The 21,301-nt window shown below is 39.8% G+C and overlaps 1 protein-coding gene across 2 annotated transcripts in view; it reads right to left on the bottom strand.

Annotated features, from left to right (window-relative positions):
- Positions 1 to 1,588: 1,588 nt before the first annotated feature.
- Positions 1,589 to 21,301, bottom strand: part of pcdh1a (protocadherin 1a) — an 83,274-nt gene continuing 63,561 nt past the window's right edge. The window contains exons 5-6 of one of the 2 annotated variants that reach the window (XR_007885024.1): positions 2,479 to 5,562; positions 1,589 to 2,062 (exon numbers count right to left, since the gene is read on the bottom strand). Coding sequence is in view for 1 of the 2 variants with exons in the window: in XM_051402000.1 (XP_051257960.1) it covers positions 5,192 to 5,562 (371 nt within the window). In the remaining variant the exon portion in view is untranslated. Of the gene's footprint in view, positions 5,563 to 21,301 lie in introns of both variants that reach the window. The other variant, XM_051402000.1, reaches the window with a different exon arrangement.

Below are 21,301 nucleotides of genomic sequence, written 5' to 3'. Positions count from 1 at the left end.
ATATAGCACCATCAAAATCACATCAAAATGTCCTTTTGCCCAATACTTTGGTTTATGACCAAACAATGTCAAAGTCAATGACATTCCCATCAGTTAGACTTTGTACTAATGAGCAGATCTTAGCAAATTAAGCTTGTATCAGTGGTAAACACTGATGTTGAAACAGGAATGACATAATAAATACTTCATGACCAAATATTCATAAAAAGATATATTGTATTTATTACATCACTATAGATCATTTTTCACATCTTAGCTTGCCTAACACGACATACAAAGTGACTTAACACGATGATCTTTCTATTTCACCACACAAATAAACTCATACTGCCATGTACATCTCTGAACAATTTCATTCACACTCACAACATAACAATAAACTCTTCTGATATATGTACACCACCCTCAACCAATTACTTTTACCTCCCCAGGACTGGCTAAGATAAAAAAAATGTGGACCTCAACTTTTATATCTGACACTTTTGTTTTCTTTACAATGAGAATTACAGCCTCACATAGCCGCTAGCAAGGCCTTAGACTCTGCAGCTTTTTGCTGTTGTACCTCTTGTCAGTATCTTCCCCAATTTTGGAAGTCAACAGAGATGTAGCCATTTAAAGAGCTTTGTTTACTTCTCTGACTTGACCTTGGCTGATGCACCTTGTGTTAGAAAATATATGCCATTTTAATGATTATAGAGCACGTTTTTTTGTCATGTTTTATACCCCAAGTGAATTAAAGCGAGTGCTGTCTTAAAATTCCTCAAATGTACAAACTGCAAGCAACAAAGAGTAAAAGGCATAGTGGCAATTTGGTGCAATATTTTCTCTGATCACGTGAGGGAGAATTATACAGAACGACTACAATGCTAAAGGGTGACTCAAGACAAGTCTTGGGTACTGTTTGGGAAAGAGGCCTAAAATTGCTTAATCATTCATGTTACATTGCTGTAGCACATATTAAATAATATAGTATCTGTGCAAAGATGATTAAGTCAATTAAGTTCACAGCTTATGTGCTAATGATCAAACACAGTAGAAATACATAGAGCGTGAACATCCAGACATGGAAAGAGTTTCCCTTTCACTGGATGCTTTCAACCATGGCTCATTGTCCATTAAAAAAATTCTAGTCTCAGACTTTAAGCAAAGGCACATAGACATCTCAAAATTAACATCACAAGACAGTGGTCTTGTAAGCCTTGCACTAAATGTGTAGCAATGGGCAGCTCATCAATGCTTTAAAGAAATGTTGTGTATTAAGCTAAGTGCATGATGGTGACTGTGTCCTTCTGGCACATTGTTTTTTGAGCTGAAGAAGTGAACACAGGTCCTGGGACTCTCCTACTTCAAGCCTTGGAATGCTTCCATCTCAACATTCTGGGGCTTCCTGACTTAGAAATGAGACGCTGGTCCCCACATGACAAGAATACTAGTTCTCCTTAATGAGCCTGGGTGCTAGAGTGAGACACATTTTACACAATGTAGCTCCAAGGCTGCAAAACCTCTTATAAAAATGTAACAACCAAACCCTTGTTTAACACTCAAAAGTGATGAATAATAGTAGAAAACAAAGAAAACACTGACAGCATTCATATTTTCCCTGAAGTGATTTTATTACAAAGTTCATGAGGACTTACAGTATTACAAGAGAATTTGTCAACATGCGAAAACAGAACAAAGCAGAACACAGGATTTTAACAAACTGGTAAGATAAGACAATCCACTGTTCACGATAAACATAAAAACTGATTAAGTCCTCAGGAGGTGGGAGCCGGTGAATGACTACAGTGCAGGCATAGAACGGCCACATTCACACTGACTCAGCAAAGGTCAATCCAACCAAGGCAAGATGTGCACATCTCAAGAAAACATGTTACAATTTTTATATGCCATCGGCTTTTCTCAGAACTTTTAGAAAGCTTCACTTGTATGTACATAAAACTGTACAAAAACATGGCATCACAAGCATTTTATCCCATATAAATATACCAACAATTAGGATAACAACTAGATTCTCTCTTGCAAAGACATTTTCAAGGCAATTGTCTTTGTTGTAGATGAACTGTGAAAAAGATGAAACGTTCAGTTAATTTCAGTTCGTTTGGGAGAGGGCCTTTTGAATATGAACCAGCACTGACATTTCAGAAAGTAAAATTTAAAAAAAAAAAAGAGTAAACAGATTCTACCAATTATCTTTGGAATTCATGCTAAAATCATTGCCCGCTTGACAGCAGATTCAGGGTTGTGGAGATCTATGTACACTACACCACCAACTGATTTCCTTATTTTTTCACACAACCAGTTTGCTAAGAGTCTTTGAAGAAAAAGAAATCCTTTTGCCAATTTCAGTACGTTAATTTGTCCATCTGTCCACAGAAATGTTCACCATACAATACACACTACAGAGAGGCAAAAGATACTCAAGTGAATCCAACATTAAATCAATGTTAAGTACAAATTAAACATTATTCAACATACTTTTGAGTGTATTTAGGTGCTTCATGATGTCCTCCCACTTTGATCAAGGAGAACCATTCTGTGTTTGAGAGAGAAGTAAACACAGTTCATTCAGCATGAGTTCAAAAGAAAGGTCAAACCTGGTGATATATTGTTCCAGGGGTGAGTAGCAGGAGGTCATTATCGGCTGGAGTCCGACTCATTAAGAGATTAGGGGGAGGGGGAATAGGCCCAGGTTTGTTTCTATTTTGCAGAGGACTTGAATCAAACTCCTGTCATTCCATTCGGAGGTACTCCATTTATTTCATGTATTGGTGATCAAAGAGATAGATCTGAAGATACATTCCAGATTCACTAAAGCGATAATCGCATTCAGGCTGGAATCAGGTTAAGATTTAACCCTAGAGATAAATTTTGATGCAAAGCAGTCGTGAATCTGAATTGAGTCAAAGCATTTAAATAGATAAAGTTGTGATTGAGGCTATGTGACACTGGTTTTTATCACTCGTTGCTATCTTTCTCACTTGTCATTAATTCCAGGTCAGTGATCTTACCCGCTGCTTTGAGTTCGTGAAGCGGCTATCCACAGCTCTGAGAGGGGTGCTTGGGGGAGCCGTGGGGGTTTAATCACAGTGTATCATGGCTGTTGTTTGAATTTTATTTCAGTCGCTAAATGGCTTTGAAAACGGCATAATGTGCTTTCTCCCCCTCAAGGCAGGATAATCGCCCACCTTATTTAATCATGGCCATGTCCAGTAATTTCCATATGTTTCCAGTTTAATTATTCTTAACGCAGTTTTCAATGGCAGCACGATGAGGTAAGTGCTGATAAAAATACCCCTTTTAACTGATTGTAGCTCTGCGGGTGGATTTGCATTATCTGGTGGGTGCCTTGTCCTGGGGGTGTGCTCACACATGCCCTAGCTCAGGACTCATTACTCACCCTAATTAGGAAACGTCCATTCTAGGCTCTTCCACCCTTACTCAGAGACACAATCTCACTATGGAAATACTCTGCAGAGGTGAAAGGTATCTACAAATCTAATCAAATCAATGTTCAAATCAAAGACACCGGCTTGCTCTGTGATGTTGTAAGGCAGGCTAGTGTTGTCATCATTAACATCCAATTACTGACTAATACATAGTGTCCTTCAGACATATCCTTCAGATTCACTTGGAAAATCTTTGTAAAGATAAATGAAGCCCACGGGCATGCCCTATTTTTTATTCTCTGTTCAATAGCCAGAGGAAGGAAAATGCCTAATAATTTATTAAGCATGTTGTCCTCAATACAAGGAAAATTGTAATTAACAGAAGTAGCAGTAAACTGAGACCGACTGCTACTACCTTAACATGTTTAAGCTCAACAATATATAATATATGCAATTGCATACATTAATTTCTGACATGAAATCAAATATTTATTTTGAAATCTCTCATGTTATAGACAATTTGAGATTTTTTTTATTTCAGTGGGTGCACTGTGTATTCAATTCACTTCTGAAGAAGTATATTTAAAAAAAAAAAAGGAAGTACTCTCAACGTCGAGCTCTCATATAGTACATCAGCATGACTATCAACTTCCATAAGTCTCTCCAGTGGCTCTCCATACTCAAGTGCCCTTTTGTTTAAATAATTCCGTTCATTAGATCGACAAAAGTTCTGATGGTTCGTGAGGGGAAAGGACTATGAGCTTTAGGGGAAAGGATTGTGAGTTACACACAGAGCCTGTCTGATTGTCAGGGATAGAGAAGAGCTCTTTAAACTGATACACTGGTACGATTTCATCATCAAGAGTGAGTCACAAGGTTTGATATAAAAAGCCAATCAGAATGTGTCTAGTGAGTGCTCTGCATTTGGTCATTGTGACTCCGGGGGTACTGTGGCCAAGTCAACCGTTTTCATGATGAACGATAGGTCACAGTGCTGAGAGTCAGTGGAACATAATGTCAGTTGAAATGTTGCCACGCAGCTTTCTCCACCAGTGGCAGAGCTCTACAGGGAGCAGAGGTAAAGGCCATTCTACTATGATTAGGGGTCGAAGGTGTGTGTGATTGTGTGGAGCGGATAAATGCCTACCACAATATCGAGCTCCACTTCTGGAGATGGTTTCAATCAAGTCTAAACAGCAGCAGCCAAAAAAAGCTTAAATATGCTAAAATTCTGAGGCAATTTTTTTTTTTTTTTTCAGCTTATGCCAGACAAAAATATATGTAGAACACACCATTCAAATGTATTTACAGCACTGTACATTAAGATAGAGCATTCCATTTGATGGTTAGTCAAAAGTGTTATGCCTTCTGATAGGGCCTGACTGGCTGTCTATTAAATTATAATCTAATAATGGCACAAGAGCACTGATCACAATTTTTAAATTCAAGAGATCACTTCACAGAATGGGACTTGGCTAACTACAACAATAATTAGTTACCACTAAAGTAGCAATTACCATCTGTATTTCCTTTTGATCAGTTTGAATTGTATCCTTCAAGATTTTGTATAAATAAATGAGTGCATCAATTAACTTTGTGGAATTCTTAATAAATATGCTAATAAATTAATAATTTAAGGAGGAAATGACAAAAAACAAGTGTTCATGCCAGTGATTGAATGAGTCACAGCCTATTGTTAACTACAAAACGGGCATTGGCTTTAGCGTGTGGACAGCCTGTTTCTCCATCTGAAGTGGGTGTATGTTTCCTTCACTTGTGCACCAATCGGATGATGATATTCCTCACAGGTAAATTTCTCTTTTTGGAGTGTGGGCAGAAGGGGAGGTGGGTGGGAACTCAGAGGCTACGCTCAGGGGCATCTCCTCTAAGGGGCAGTCCTGACTGGCGTCGTGACCACTGTTGGAATAGGCACTGCGAGAGGGCGGAAGGCGCGACCGGTGTTCCTCGCTACCAAGCCTGGCGCTCCCATTTGCCAGGCGTCCCAGGCTCCCTCTCTCCTGGTAAGGCACGAAGGTGGAGAGTTTCGGGGGGTTCCTGGTCTTGCGTACAGGGGAGGGATGCCCGGGCATCCAGCAGGCGTCTGAGTGGCCCAATTCGCTGCACTCGGTTGTACAGTTTCCGGTCATTGCCACATCGGGGAGGGAGCGGATATCTGTGGGCAGGAGAGAGAAAACAGAACCATCAGAGAGCTTCACAGTGATAAACATCTGAACAACATTCAAAAAAAAAAAAAAAAAAAGTCGTAAAAGGCATTTGTGAACAGAAATGGTGTCATCTGAAACACCCCATGAAACCCACCCCCCTCCTTGATGTCTTTGCAGCTGTTGCTAAGCAGTCAGCAGCAGTTGCTATGTAGCTGTTGCTATGCACTATGTAATGATCACTACTGTGTGTGTAGTCCACTAGCTGATGTGATACATTCAGGAGATGGCGTGCTGTGTCTATGTCATTTAGAAGTATCTAACAGCAGTTTGTAATATATCACTGTATTGTTAAAACATGAAACGGCATGAAATTTATTGATTTCTATTACATGTGATTTGTATGATGTACGTGGTGGGGCAAATACGTGTCAACATAAAAAAGGACTGCAGGAATGGATATAACACTACAGACACATATACTGTAGACATAGAGTGTTTGGTTACAAATGGAAAGGCTGGATCCCTTTGGGCAAAACCATTGTTGAATGAGCTATTGATTGACAGTGCTGAAATGAGTTCCCTGCCCTTGATTATCATCCATTTTCTATTCAACTGTTCCTAATTAAATAAATGGGTCCATGACCCACTGACCTCATTTTAATGTACAAGCTGTGAAAGCTCCAAAATAAGTTTGCTTCAGCTATCACTCAAGAGTCTCACACAATTTCTGAAAGTAACACTGCATCCAATAAGCCATGCAGTTGTTTACCAGAAATGTGCAGCTGGCAGCCAACAGACTTGTTAAGCAGCCCACCTGTTGACAAGCTAAACATACAGCCCAGATTTAATGGAAATACCACTCAATTTATCTTTGTTATCCCTACAGACTTCGACTAGGACGGCCAAATCAATGTCTGTGAAGAGAGGAGTAGACGACTAAGATCTGTGAGTCTGTGATGTCACCCACATGTAAACTTTCTGATTGGTGTGATAAACGCATAAGTGTGAGGCCTCAATGCTGTCCACGCCATGAAAGAACAATTCTGACGACTCGTTTTGCGGCTACGGGACAGTGTGTGAAAGAGAGTAAGTGTATTTGTAGAGAAAGCGGAAAGCTCAGTAGAAGGAGTAGAACAATGTTGATGCATCAGTATGATGCAACTGCAAGAGATGACGTATCAGAGGCAGCAGCGAGAGTTCACAGCTAATAGAGAAAATGCCAGCTTGACAGTAAGCCTATGAGACGTACCATCAGTATTGTACTCATGACCAGTGGCAAGATAATTATCCCACAAAATGTCAGACAGCTGAGGCCGGAAAAACTGCATCTGGCCCACTGAGGCTTCAATCAATCAAAGCTAAAGGGAGACAGTGTATGTGATGGCAAAGCATGACTTAAGACTTTAAACTGCATAATAAAGAAAATCGTGGAATGTATTTGGTCTCATTTTCCTTATTTATGTCCCAATTATTCATTTCTCATGGGTAATCCATATACAATTGTCCCATTGTTTATTAAAGAATGCATAGCTTGATCTATTGTTGCTGTTAATCTCATTGTTTCAATAATCCTAAATTACTGGATGTTTAGTCTATTCAATACATTTACTTTACAACTGAGCAACGTTCTGCCTTATTCATGCTTGATTATATCATTATGCTTAAGTGGCAAATTCTTCTCTCTGTTTATTAGGCCAGTGTCAATGATTTTTTTCAAATGAATGAACTACACTTTTATGCCTGATTAGTAAAGAAGACACTGAATTTAGACCTCTAAGAAAAGACGAGCAACGGAGGGAAAAGTGTGTGAGTGTGCACCGCCTCATGCATGATGATTAGAGTTTCATTTTCTCGGCTCCGCTAAGAGCGTTGTCTGTATGCATCACTGCAGTGAAATGGACTCTTGCTACAAAAGATGTTCATGGGAAGTGAGTTGGGGAGAGGGTTGAGGAGTATGCTTCCAAGCACAAGCACAGTCGTGTAGGCATCTACTCCAAAAGGATTTCACACTTGATTAAAACCTCTCCACAGCTTCCAGGAGGTTTATGCCACACCAAGCGGCTTCGTGTAAGCATTCACCGTGGCTCCGCATCTAAAGAGTCAGTGTACAGGGGTAAAAAGGTATATATACAGAGGTTTTCTAAAACACTTGCCACAATTGTGCATGTTTCTTTCTTTATGGATCCGAAATTGCCATTACATGTGAAGAGAAAAATACGTGAACAGAGAAAAAAATCCAGAAATGGTCCATATTTGTCCATTTGATGTATCATTTCTCTTTGAACTCATTCAGTCTCACAAAAGAAGGGATAAAAGACATAAAGGTTAACACTGATTGCCACATCCTCACTGACTGTCAGGTTGGTAATTGACTTTAGGTCGACTGTGTTTTTAGAAAATATAATTTGGACTTATGTAATGGAATGCCAACTGAAAGAAAACATGTAATGTAAAATCATACCACGCACCGGTGACAGGAATTAAAACACATTCTGAACCGTGCTCATCATCAAGGGCCATAAAATCAGCGATGACGGCTAAATACTCTGTGTAGCTTGCCAAAGTCTGCCATTTTCTTCCAATGGTGCCAAAGCACATAGCACACGTCATCTAAAGAGAACATAGATGCTCTAATGCCAGCTATTTTAGTAGGCCATTACCTTGTCTGTGAGTGTTTTATCTAAATTTTATATGGTTTTATTTATAAAATAGCTCTGACATATTGTCTGTTCTTAACAGACAATTTAACAATTGAGAAGTCTATATTCAACTGCAGCCTGTCATGTTGGAGTAATTGTTGCTACATGTAGTCATTAGCATTCTATAGAGCATATAATTTCCAGTCACACATGTCAGCACACAAAAGTTTTTTAACATGTGTTAATAATAAATTGCTTATAATGTAGTTATGACAGCATGCTACGATCATTATCAGTATCATTTGTGAACGCACACGTTTTTACATTTGCTTGCACCGACCTTTATGTCACACTCAAATCTATCTCTACAAAAAAATCAATAGTAATAATTATGCTTTTGTGTCTTTTGCTGTGGCTATTAGCCATCTGTAGCTGTAGTACCCACTTACAGTGTGGCAGAATACCGTCTGCTCTGCACATCAAAACACACTCCCACACTTGGCTGAAATTGTTTGAATATTTGGTGGACAGGATGAAGCAAATGAGTCAACCATGAGGTGAAGGAGCAGCCAAAGGCACGGTAGGACAACTGGTATTTTCTCACCCACTCAAGCCTGTTTTCTCCTGTACCTATACCTGAAATAAATCTGCTCACAGTCTGGAACAAACCCTTTAGAGTTTATAGTCTTGTATGTCATGGATGGAGAGCCAAGGTGGACAATGGAGAACAGATGGGCAAACCACAGCACTATTATGCCAGTGGCTGGAACAGGCTGACTGGATTTAGAGAGCTTGTGATTTGGTTCTGAGGAGCAGTGACTCAATGACATTTCTTACTCTCTGCACACGAGAGAATTTTCTTTTCCTCTAGACTTGGAGATAGATTGCACCTGTAGCTTTCTCCTTTCATAGTGGGTCAGACACATCTGCTTGCTTAAAGCAGTAACATGAAAAAAGAAAAACAGTAATTTCCTCTGTCAGTACCACATCAACGACTCACAGTGAACCCTAACAAACCTTCTAAAAGCACCTCCACTGCAGTAGCATAACATGCACTCCACAGTGCAGTTAAAGAGTGGGGGCACACACAGAGCTTAACCCCCCGGCTGACAGATACATGTGAAGGGGTGGGTTTGCATGCTGCTTGCATCAGGGTGCCAGTGGGAGGTGTTGAGTGTCTGAGGCAGACTTCCTCATCGTCTGATCCCCTGCCCACGGGCATGGGGGAAGCTGCCTCTTCCTGAGATTTCACACTGCTCCTCTCTGTTTGATTGCAAATGCTGCCTCTCCCTACCGGCTGCTTTCCAGCGTGTGCGCCACACCGCTATGATCGATGGCGAACAAATATGAGAGACCCACAGCTCATGGAGGGATGGCGGGGGAAAAACAGCTACTATCGTTTGGGAGTGTGTGAGTGATATTAATGGTATATTTGTGGTCCCTGCAAACAGTTTATGTGGTAAATGACTAAAAAGTTCCAAGAAACAAAAGGAAAAAGAAGAAATATCTCACATCTGAGCAGATATTAGTGCCTGGTGCTGGCTATCAGTATAATAACTAGCTGTGAATGTATTCTATGGTTGTCATACTCTGTGAAGAAAAACAAGAAACCAGGGTTTTGTATTTCTTTAGCTATGACATGTCAAGTCTTGTTATTCAAGTGCTCAGAGCAGTTTCTCACAGTAAGCAGAAGCTACCAAAAACATTTTTTTTTCCTCCAGAGGGGAGCATTTTTTAAGAGAGAAAAACTTGCTACAAGCACACAAACATAGTGTTGACACGCACATTTTCCATGCTCATTGTAATGGAATACAAAAGAACAATGGTGGAGTTTGTAACCTCAGACATTCACTTTCACATCTCACGAGCAAAATTAGAATGTGTTGGCTCGGAGGATTTGTCTCCTTACCTATAGCAAAAGTGACATGAGAGATAAAGCTGCAGTTAACCATTTACTTACAATACTTTGGTGTTATTCTGTAGATCATTGGTATGCATTCACTCTAAAGCATGCTTTGTGTACAACAGTTCACATACACTGCACCCCCTGCCTTCTTAGACAGCCTTTGCTTTTATTTTTAAATGCATTTTTTAAAAAGTCTTTTGTTTAAAGCTGCAATGATTAGTTGATTAAGTGATTTCTATTACACCTATTTAATGAACTATTTTGATAACCAATTAATCATAATTTTTAAAAAGTGAATATTTTCTGATTTCCTTTGTCCTCTATGGCAGTAAACTGAATATCTTTGGGTTGTTGACAAAAACAAGACATTTCTGGATGTCACCTTGAGCTTTGGGAAACAAATCAACTGATTGATTATCAAGAAAATGATGATAATGAAAATAATAATTGGTTGCAGCTCTACTTCTGTTTCATGAAAACAAAATAAAAATGTGAATGTAATTCTATCACTGTTTGGTCTAACTCTAAATGGTTAAATGTTTTGGTGGAAACTGGTTAATCAAGTCTCGGTCAAACTGCCTACGGAAGGTGATACCAGGATAAGAGTTGTTATTGAAGTTTAAGGCTCATGTGTCAAAGCCTCCTTCACAGATTCAGTAAGGTCTGAATTCCCGGCTTTCCGGGCAGGCAAGCCTCTTTCTGACAAAGGCTGATGAGTGGACGTCGGCCAGAGGCACGTCAGGAAAAGCCGCTGTAGATGGTTCAGTGGGTGATGGTACACCTCCTGTCAGTTCTCTCGCCATCCACCATTTTGTCTTTGAGTTCCTTTATTTGAAGACTGCCTTTTGTATCACTGCATTTGACAAAGCCTTAGCACCTGCTGACAGATCACGCTATGCACCAGCTCCTCCAATTGAGAAGTTGATATGCGGTGTGAAATGCAACCAGTACTAAGGCTTTGTCAGACTGTGACACACAAGGCATCTTCAGATAAAATAGATTCAAAACACTGGTGGAGGACTGGGAGGAAGCAGTTCCTAAATTATGATATAGTTGCTTTTGTAAGTAATATAATCATTTCTCTATTGGTGCTCAGAGGTGTTTGTGAAATGCTTGTGTGGAGAACAGCTTCATGGCTCTGCCCACTACAATATGTTGGACTTGCTGGCCAATTACTGACTGGAAATTGCATTCTGAACCTTGACAACAGGAATATTGATCTGCAACGGCTGCCAATACAAAAAAAAAAAACAAACAAATTATTTATCATGAACATAAGAGATTCAGGTTTATCATAGAAGTCCAGTTCCAAGTTCCACTAGTTTTGCCTTTGCAGTCAATAAATGCAACTGCAAAAAATACAAAATACATAATAGGTCTAAAAGATAATATGTATTCATTTGCATTAAGCTCAACCTACACTACAGTATGTCTTGACCATGGACCTATTGTTACTCAAGTTAACTCAAGAAGAAAAGATACTTACATCGTTTTGCCTAAATCTTTTATTAGAGCAGTCAGCTTGGATAATAAACAGCATTACTCTATATGCTGGATTCAATCTCATATTCATGCAGAGAGGGCTTCAGGGACTCAGAGAAGAATGTGCATGTTGAGTTTGAAAAGCATTAGTTAGACATCAGTGCCTAAATTTAGAAATTTGCATTTGTTCTTTAGGCCAATGCAGGTATTTTATTAATGCTCCTCATTTAAATCTTTATTGTGAGCTGCGCCACAGTTGATGTAGGGTGGAATACTAAACTCGGTGATGCTGATTATGATTAAAATACAGCTTTTGTACAAAGAGCCCCTTCTTGTACATATGTTCAGTATGATGTAAATACAATTGAACATAATATATGTCAGGGATGTGCATGTTTAGTCGATTAGTTGATTAAACATTGCTTCCCTCACTTGTCGGCACCAGTCAAATAAACTAAGTATTGATATTTTATTAATGTGTGGAAGCACCCCCTCCTTGTGCTGATGCCTGACTGTAAACCAGCAAGGTGGAAAGTGGGATAAAGATGACATCTCATAAAACCAGGACAGTTTGGCATTATTCAGATCTTAAAAATGAAAATAAGGTTGTATGTGGGCTGTGACACTCAGCAAACCAATACTGAATTTAAATTTAAATGTAATCAAAAGAGGAATTAGTTGTTATGAACATCCCTTATAAAAGTGGACAATATTAATTGTTTGGCATTGGGCATGAAAATATAATAATAATAATAAGTTAAGTTATACTATAATAATATGTAAGATTGAACAATTAGCATAATAAATTACTGCATGGGCATTTTAGCTGTCATAGGTTTACTGGAAAACTAGTTTTGAAAAGTGTTACCAAATGTTATAATCTTATAATATATTTGTGTTAGCCATGTGATAACCTGCACACATAATTACATTTATGCCCACTCTGCTCCTTCTGCTCTCTGTTTCTCTCACTCCTGAAATAGGAAACCTTGCATTTCCCATTCAGTTTTCTGTGTAATTTAATTAGAAAAGCTCAAAGAAATGTAGACTAAATCCCTGTGGTGTGGGGTTGTGACTGGACGCTCAATAGGCTGATGATTTTTTTTTAAATTATTTTATTTTTTTGCCACAAAGTGTAGCTCCATTACGAATTCTGCACAGGTCAAGGAAAGAGACAGGGTAGGCTATTCAGTTTGAAACAAACTTGGTTAGAATACATCTTTCTCAACTTGCCTGACTCTGCTTTACATGGTTCTTTGAGAGAGTGGATGTGTATGTCAACAAGCAGCATTGTGTCTGTTTCTGGTGTTTCTGTTAAGACATGCAAGAGTTCATTTGGCTTAATAATTGTGATGCTGCTGAGGGTGGAAGTGAAGATGCCACTGAGAAAAACCAACGCGAAAAATACCTTTTTGTGAAGTTTATGGCTGTTTTAATGGCAATTATTGTCCTGATAATTAGACAGACCATTTATCACCCAACCCTTCTCCGATTATTGTGTGACATTTCTTGAAGAGTCACTTGTCCATTCCTGTCTCACACCTGAACGTTCTTTCTACTTCTTGTCTGAATGTCTCTTTTTTGGACCCTGCCTTTGAAGCTGTCTTCCTGCTTTAGGCCTTCACAATTGCACTCTATGATCCTTTCTACCACAGTGACAGTGCTCCATGGCCCAATACTAGCAGGTAGCAAAAGATTCATTTTGCAGGAAAGGAAACATTCAGTCTTACTGTTAATGCCTGTTGCATTTAAGCTTTTTATTTCCTTGAACCAAATGTTTATAGAAACACTTCCAGTAATGTGCTTTTTCTACTCAGGTCGCAATATGTTACTGCTGTGCTTTTATCTTTGTTAGTCGCCCACGTACTAACCCGTCTCTAAGAGCCCCTATTTAACCCATTGCAGAATTCACTTTCTGATATCAATTGAAAATGCCTATCATTAGACCAGTACAGGAGTAAAAAATTTTCAAATCCAACCAAATAATGTGGGTGCAACCCGTCTGCAATTGAATTGAATCATCAATATGATAATCAAACTCTTCCTTATGTGTGATCTACTGCTCTGATTATCAAAGGAGGAATTATTTTCCTCTAAAGATTTTCCTCTGGAGTTAATTCCTATGCACCACTTTCATGCTCACTATCTTTCACTGATTGATCTTATTGACACGTTTAACGGATGTCTTCCATGATCCATTTGTTGTTCTTCCTCCCCTTTCGATCAAGATGTTATCTCTTTGCTAATTCTGCCTTTGATCTCTACGGTCTGCAGGGTTAAGAGAGAGAGATAACATTAGCTGCTAATTAGCCTACACCTGTATAGTAAAATCAAAAATGAAGATCACAGTTTCTGAGAGTTTTTAACTCTGCAGTGACATATTCTCAACAGTTTTCCTTGTCCTGTGGGCTACATAGCCTCGCCTATTGCCATGATTGGACCACTTTTATTTTCATACACTGCATCATATCCTCAAACAAGAAACCAAATGATTAGGCTCAGGTTACTATCAGCATACTAGTATTTTGGACACATATAAGTGATGTAAAGAGATAACTCTGATCAAAGTTAATACACAGATTTAAATAATACAGTCACAGCAAGTACATCGTTTAAAAGTATGAACAAATATCAGCATAATCTCACAAAATCCGATCTTTAGAATGATGTAAGCAGTCCACACAGCCGCTAAATAACGACCCTGGAGAGGCAAAGCTTTATTTGACCATTTACTGTAGATAGAGAGTTGCTGCATGACTGACAATTCTCTGGGAAAGTCAGCATACTAACGCAGTCAGATGGAAAGCTCTGTTCCCACAATGCTCTGAACAATACAGCTATGCGTTTGGAGCAGGACAATTCAAATTTATGACATGATGAAATATGAAAATTGCCTTTTGTGTAGCAGAGAGGCAACAGCAGCAATTTCCCAATGCTGCTCTACCCGTCTATACCCTCTGCCAGACGATAGCTTTTCTGACAAGGCTTTGATTAAGGGAAGGGGGAAAAAAATCACATAGAATCAAAAACATGATTGAATATATAATTATTAAAGGAAACTACAACTTTAGGTCTTTAAATGTAGACTTATAGAGAAATGCACAACACAGAAGGCAGCAGGGGGTCATCATATTGGCTTTTGAAGCCAGCATGATTCCACCCTCCCCTGTCGTTCCTTACTGATCTATTGCATTAGGCTGCTTGTGTTTGACTGAATCTTGTAAGCTTTAGCATGGTGAAGAAGGGTCAACGTTCGTGTGCTTTCATGTTCACTCCAACAGAAATCTAGCACAATGACACAGTTGACCTAATATTTGCTATGGGAGTAAAATGTGGGTAAGAGACAGGAACACTTATCTGGGAAGCCAAGTATTTTGGTTAATTGAGTGAAGACCAGACCTGCCCTTTAGTGCTGTCTTGTGCATTAAATGGACATTAAAAAAGCAATATAAATGTTTTATCACATTAAAATAATACAAACGGACAAGACATCCACTACATTGTGAGATAATAAAATTAAAATTTAATCAACTGATGAGTAAATTGGGTCATGTACACAGTGCAGTAGTCTGGGTCTGTCTGTGACCCTGGGCGTGTATGGCATGGCCTTATTTAACAATGTTTGGAATATTGACTCTGCTTTTGTGAATGTGAATGTGGATTATGGTGAGCTATGTTGAGGCTATCAAGTGCAAGGGAGACATAGCCAATACAACAATAAAGTGGGAGAGCAGTAAGAGAAGGGAAAAAAGACATACAGCAAATGCACAACAAGAGTAAACATCGCTGTCGCTTTTTTTATTAAAGTGGCTGCACTCGCCATCTGTTTTTTCAGTGCCTGTAGTGGCTGCGTGTTTGATGGGTACCTCATCTCCAGGCTAGATACTGTTTTAAAGTAGACAGCTCATCAAGATGAGTGACAAGTGTTGGGTCCTTACAACATGGCCATCTGAGAGGGAGTTAGCCAAAGGGAAAGTGAAAAAAAAAAACAGAAATATATAATTGCTTTAGGTAAAATGGACCTTTGGTGGTGACCATGGAATTGCATGAAAATCTTTGTGTATCTGGTATAGCTGTGTGTGAGACTAGCAAAAATCTGTCACCATTTTACAATGAAGTCAAGGACGCTCCCTAATTAGGCAGCAGAAATGCATGGTGGCAACAAGCTGCACCATCATGCAAAATTCTGTCAGAATTATTCTACTTTTGGCTTGAGAACAAGGGCTCTTCAGAGAAAGCTTGAGCCAGAGAGTGAGTTTTAAAGTGTGTTTTGAAAGCCAGAAATTTTAAGAACTGCTGAAGTAGTCACTGAGATGTGATCAAAAATCCAGTCGAAAACCTGTAAAGATATTCTGATGATTTTGTGTAATAGGGCAGTAAAATGTTAGTTATGTCACCTTAAATGCATAAAACTGTAACATGCTTGGCCATGGGGTTAAGCAAGACTAATTCAAGTCATTTCTGTTTAGCTTAAGGCATGCAGAATATTGACTGTATGATATACCATGTTAACACAAAACTGCAAATTAAGAATTGATCCACTCGCTGGGAGGATATTTCCATTTGTTGAAAAAAAGCATACTACGGCTTTCCATTTAGTGTAGAGAGGACATTTTCAGTTCCACTGGATGTAGTCCTCATTGAGTTTGTAAGGTCCTTGAACTGCAGTGAATTCTGAGATATCCTCAACTGACTGCGAGAAAGCCTTAAAGCGAAAGCGGCTCCATTCCTCTGTAACTCACTGGAAATAAGGAAATGCATGTCAGACCCATACAGTACAATTCCAGTCCCTCAAGTGCCATCCATCATTGAAGGGCAGAACACTAGTTAGAGGGAGGTTCAGCGGCTCTCCGTCCCCATCACACTATGATGGAGAGATGACCCCGGGGGCCTTTCTCTTGATGCCGGCTTGAGCTGCCCGACCAACTGAGGTTGAAGTGGATCTGGCCCCTAGCCAGCAGTCCCTCCCTGATGCACAAGTGCTCTACCTGCTCGCCGAATCACATCTGGGGTGAGACTGGGTAAGACCCACTGAGAGCAACAGAGCTCTACCACCACATTCTATTTCTGCCTCCATAATTATCCTTAAAGTTTCAACCTAGGGTCCCATGGACCTGCCAGTGGACACTCAGCTAAGAGGAGTGTCTCTTATAGCCACAAGTCACACCAGGCTAATTAAGACATTTTTGTGTCTTTATAAACTTGTACTTTGCACACACATTAACACCTCCAAACCTGCTGCTTCAGCATGCTGTTGCCCAGACTCACTGGCGTGGCAAGAGCAGCCACTGCGCTATCCAATTTTTGCCTAAGTACAGAGAGCCATCCACTTTTGTTAGAGTAATACATGAGCACATCTAAAGCTTAGGGATACTGGCTTAGGCATACTGGCTCACTCATTCATTTTACAAGCTTAGTGCTAAAACCGGACATTTTTTGTGGCAGCGTGGTGTTAAAAGCACTATTTATGGAACCTAATGTGTGCTTATATGTGTGTACTTTTCGTTCTGCGCATAATTCAGAACACTCATCTGGGTTTTCATCCATGTTATACATGTGGATAAGAGATGACTAGCTTGTGTAGATCTGAAGAGGACTGGGAAGCTGTCCCTAGAAAATGTTCCAGAAAATCATATAAATCACTAATGATATTTGCTTTCTTCTTTTTCATTATTTAAATAACATTTAGTTAAATGTGTTGTATTAAAACATTTTCTCAGTTTTGATGTATTCTCTCCTCTTTCTAATGCAATAAACAATACCCAAATACAAAGACTGACAATTGAAGAAAAGTTATGAAAATGAATCAAAACTGAAAAAAGAAACAAAAACACTAAGGACACATTAAAACTGTAAAAACTACAGCCCAAATAAGTTTCAGGTTCTGACAAATACATGGTTTTATCACTGATATTACCTAAGTCTTCCAGTCAGCTGGACACAATGATGAAACTACAGAGAAATCACTTTTATGTGTAAAAGAAGGCAGTGAAATTGAATGCAAGCGGTAGATTTATTGGGATAATGGGCCTTCTATTCTGGTTCCATCTAGATTTCATATGTGGCTGCAATCTCTGCCACACAATAATATGTCAGTTCACTCTGAAAGAAAATAAGCCAATTCCATATAGTTAATGGTCTGAGTTGTGATACATGTCCTTCCTCTCACCCTGTTCAAAGGGCTGGCCTGTCTGCAATCATTTGACAAACGCTATAATGTGTGCGGCCAAAGTTCGGGATGAGTGTGTAGGTCTCATTGTTAGTGACCACATGAGCGAAAGCACATTTTTTAGATTCAAATTGGGCGAAGGGAAATCTAGACACATTCAAAACTGTGATGTGTGACACCTCATCAGTTCCATTTTGGATTCAGCTGCATTGTCCCGTAAAGTCATTTGTAAAAGGGCTATAGTTAACCATTGTCTACAGTGTAAAAGCCTAATCCAGGTTAGAGAGTTTAATTCTGCTCCAGTTATGCACTTCCAGTGACCTATTTGCTCCAAAATAAAATTACAGACAATTGGGGGGTAACAAACAGCGGCAGCTGATGTGAGCAGAGCATAATGCGTGTGCTAGAATGAGCTAGGGATTATAAGTGTATTACTCATGACAACTTGCCTCGAGGGACCACTTGTAAGGACTTTTTTTCAACAGAAGCTTCCACAAAACTGCCAGCCCCATGACCTGTCCCTTCTCGGGTGGTGGCAGTTCCAGCAGTGGCTGGCATAGGCCAGTGTGCTGGTACAGGCTGGCATGGTCTATACTCCACTCAATACTACTAACAGGCAGGGATTCTGACAAGGCACAATGACATCTGTCTGAGGAAACCCACACCCCTGCATCTGCAAGCTATACTAGCACCCGGGCAGGGGCCCAAGCTGGCACTCATCGAACAAACAAGCCCCATTAGGCTGATGTTCTGCCTCTCTGTCTGCACAACGTCTTCCTCCACATCTTTCTTTGCAGAAAACATTCCTCATGCTTTGAACACACAAACCAGATATTCACAGGGAACTCACAATGTTAAAAACAGCAATGGCTAAAGCGGTGGTACCCTGTATGATACTGATATGGCAAACATTGAAAGCAGAGGAAAATCCCTGACAGGAGTTCAAAAAGAACAAATATACAACGCTACATGCATCATCTGAGAGATCTAAGGCAGGAAAATCAGACAGCATCACTAAAGAACCTCATTATCATGCAAATGCCATTTATTCCATTTTATCTCACCCTTCTCAATAGCCCATATGGCAGTGAGTCCGCACAGAGGGAAGACACAGGGAGACCTCACGCTGGGCAACCGGCCACATCAAAATTCCTCCATCTGTGGTCAATTGAGTTTGTGTGTGTGTGTGTGTGTGTGTGTGTGTGTGTGTGGCCCACTGGTACCTGTCTTCAATCCACCTGTGTCCTATCAGTGCTAGCCCTCATATCACAGCCAAGATGCCTAATCACTGATCCGCGGAAGAGTGATTATTGTCTAGGTTGGACTGGACATGACAGGATTGTCAGTCAAACTTGTCCCAAGAAGAGGGAAGAGGCCTATCATGGGTTCTAGGATGACTCATGTCCTGGGTTCTTAGGTAACAGAAAGTTAAGTGTTATGTGTTATGTGACTCCAGGTGCATGCTGGGGCTCAAAATACATTCAATTGCTTGTTGATGTAGATTACAAACTGTTTTGAAATATAATTGATGGAGTAAATTGAGAAATTATGTTAAAAGATCAGAGTCAAGTCAAAACAAGGAAAATAATTAGAATTGACTGATGTCATCCTGTGTTTCTGAAATTTCATACAATCTGATACATACTGTCCTACTATGGGGACTTGAAATGCACATTAAAGCAAACCCCAAAAATGATGCATTCACCCTGTGAACCAATCAGTAATAAATACTGTAAATCATTTTTATTTGTGCACTAAGCAAAACCTGATCAGCAGTGTCTGAGATACAGTGGGTGGACAGATGGGACAGACGGAGACCAGTCCTTGGTCTTTCTCTGATTTCACTGTGCAGGACAAATCATGCATCTTGACAGCAACCAGACATACAAGATAAGCAGTTTTCATGCTGTCTAAAGCAATCAATTTAGAGAGAATTAAAGAGCTCAGTGATTATGATGAGAGTCTATTAAAGTAAAATAGCACTGTAATCAAAATGATTTAGAGATCTGGGGTGTGATGCAACACCCTCCAATGCAAACAAATACATGCATGCATGCATGCAGGTGCATGTACATACACACACACATTCGCACGCATGTGCATTCAATGAATAAACATTTCTGATGCAATTAACCAACAGTTGAGCAACGTGCGCGCTACACGCGTGAACATACAAGTGGAAAATACACATGGGGAAACTGAAATGGAGTGCACTCTACACAGCCTGAAGACAAGAATTAGAAAAAAAGTGGGAGGAGGGAGCAGCTGCTCAGACATACGAAAAAAAAAGAACTCCAGAAATTAATTGCTGCAGATCAGGCAGCGTACATGATAGATATCAGAAATTTTATTACTGTAGTTTGAATCTACTCTTGGTTCCAAAGCCAAGCACCATCAGGGAATATGTTGATGTCTGCTTCAGTGAACCACTGAGACCGTTACAGACCACATACTCTTTCCTCTCTGCCACCCAGTCCAATAAACCAAGGTCATATTACTTCAGTCTGCAACACTCTTCAAAAGAACAACATTTAGCACAAAATTCAGCAACTAATACAAATCAGCCAATGACTAATAATTAATGCCTATCACGCTTAGGCTCCAGAAGTTGACCTACTACCAGTCCAATGTAGTAAAGGTCTGACTGATTGCATAATTTCAACAAACAGCCAAATGTGGTTCTAAAATGGATCATGTACTACATCACGCTCCACTGTAGGCCACTGACACTCCCTCAAAATGTAGATTTGCCATTGTCAAAGTTCAACATGTATAACAAAACACACATCCATGTCGATATTTCCAGGGGGCCAGTGATGCAAAGGCTGACAGTCTGGGGTTCATATATTGTGTTTTATCCAACTTAAATGGAGTGACACATCATGCTCACCTCCCAATTTTTTGCCTGTCAGTCATTTCTACTGCAATGAATAAAGCTCTGCACCAGTACAACCTGTCACTCTGTCACTCAGACGCTTAAAAAAAAAGACTTCACGTCACTATTCAGGTGGAGCTGGGGAGGAATTCCTCTGTCTCGTTTGATTTTTCTGTCTAATGCTTCACTTTATGTGGGCTCTTTGTTATCTCCCTGAAGGGGGAATCACATTTTAATTAGGTCTATCCTTGGTTAGCAGTTCATCTTCGCATCTCCCTGTCCTATGTGCTCATCCTATGGGCTTTGCTTCCTTGTCAGAGACTCTTAGTCCCCGCTCCCTGTCACAATCTAACATCTCCCCCATCTTGTGCCATCTTTTCATTCTTTAACTGCTCCATCTCCACTCACAATCTTGCTCTCCTGCTGCCGACAACAAAGAGCGCCCTGTCTGACAAAACCTGTTGTCTGCAGACGGTAAAAACACAATAAAGAGCCACAACAATAGAAAAAAGGGAAAAGAAAATGCATATATAACACATCCTAAGTGCAGAGAGCAAATGGAAATAGTCAAGTGTTGGCTGCTGGGCTATAAACAGCTCACCTGTAAATGAGGTGACTGAATCTATCTAATAAATGGATAAATAATCTCTGACCTCTATGGAGCCAGAGGAAACTG

The sequence above is a fragment of the Dicentrarchus labrax genome, unplaced genomic scaffold (genome assembly GCF_905237075.1).
Source record: "Dicentrarchus labrax unplaced genomic scaffold, dlabrax2021, whole genome shotgun sequence".
Lineage (NCBI taxonomy): Eukaryota > Metazoa > Chordata > Actinopteri > Moronidae > Dicentrarchus > Dicentrarchus labrax.
The sequence above is the reverse complement of the archived record's forward strand: the minus strand, read 5'-3'. Positions and strand labels throughout refer to the sequence as shown.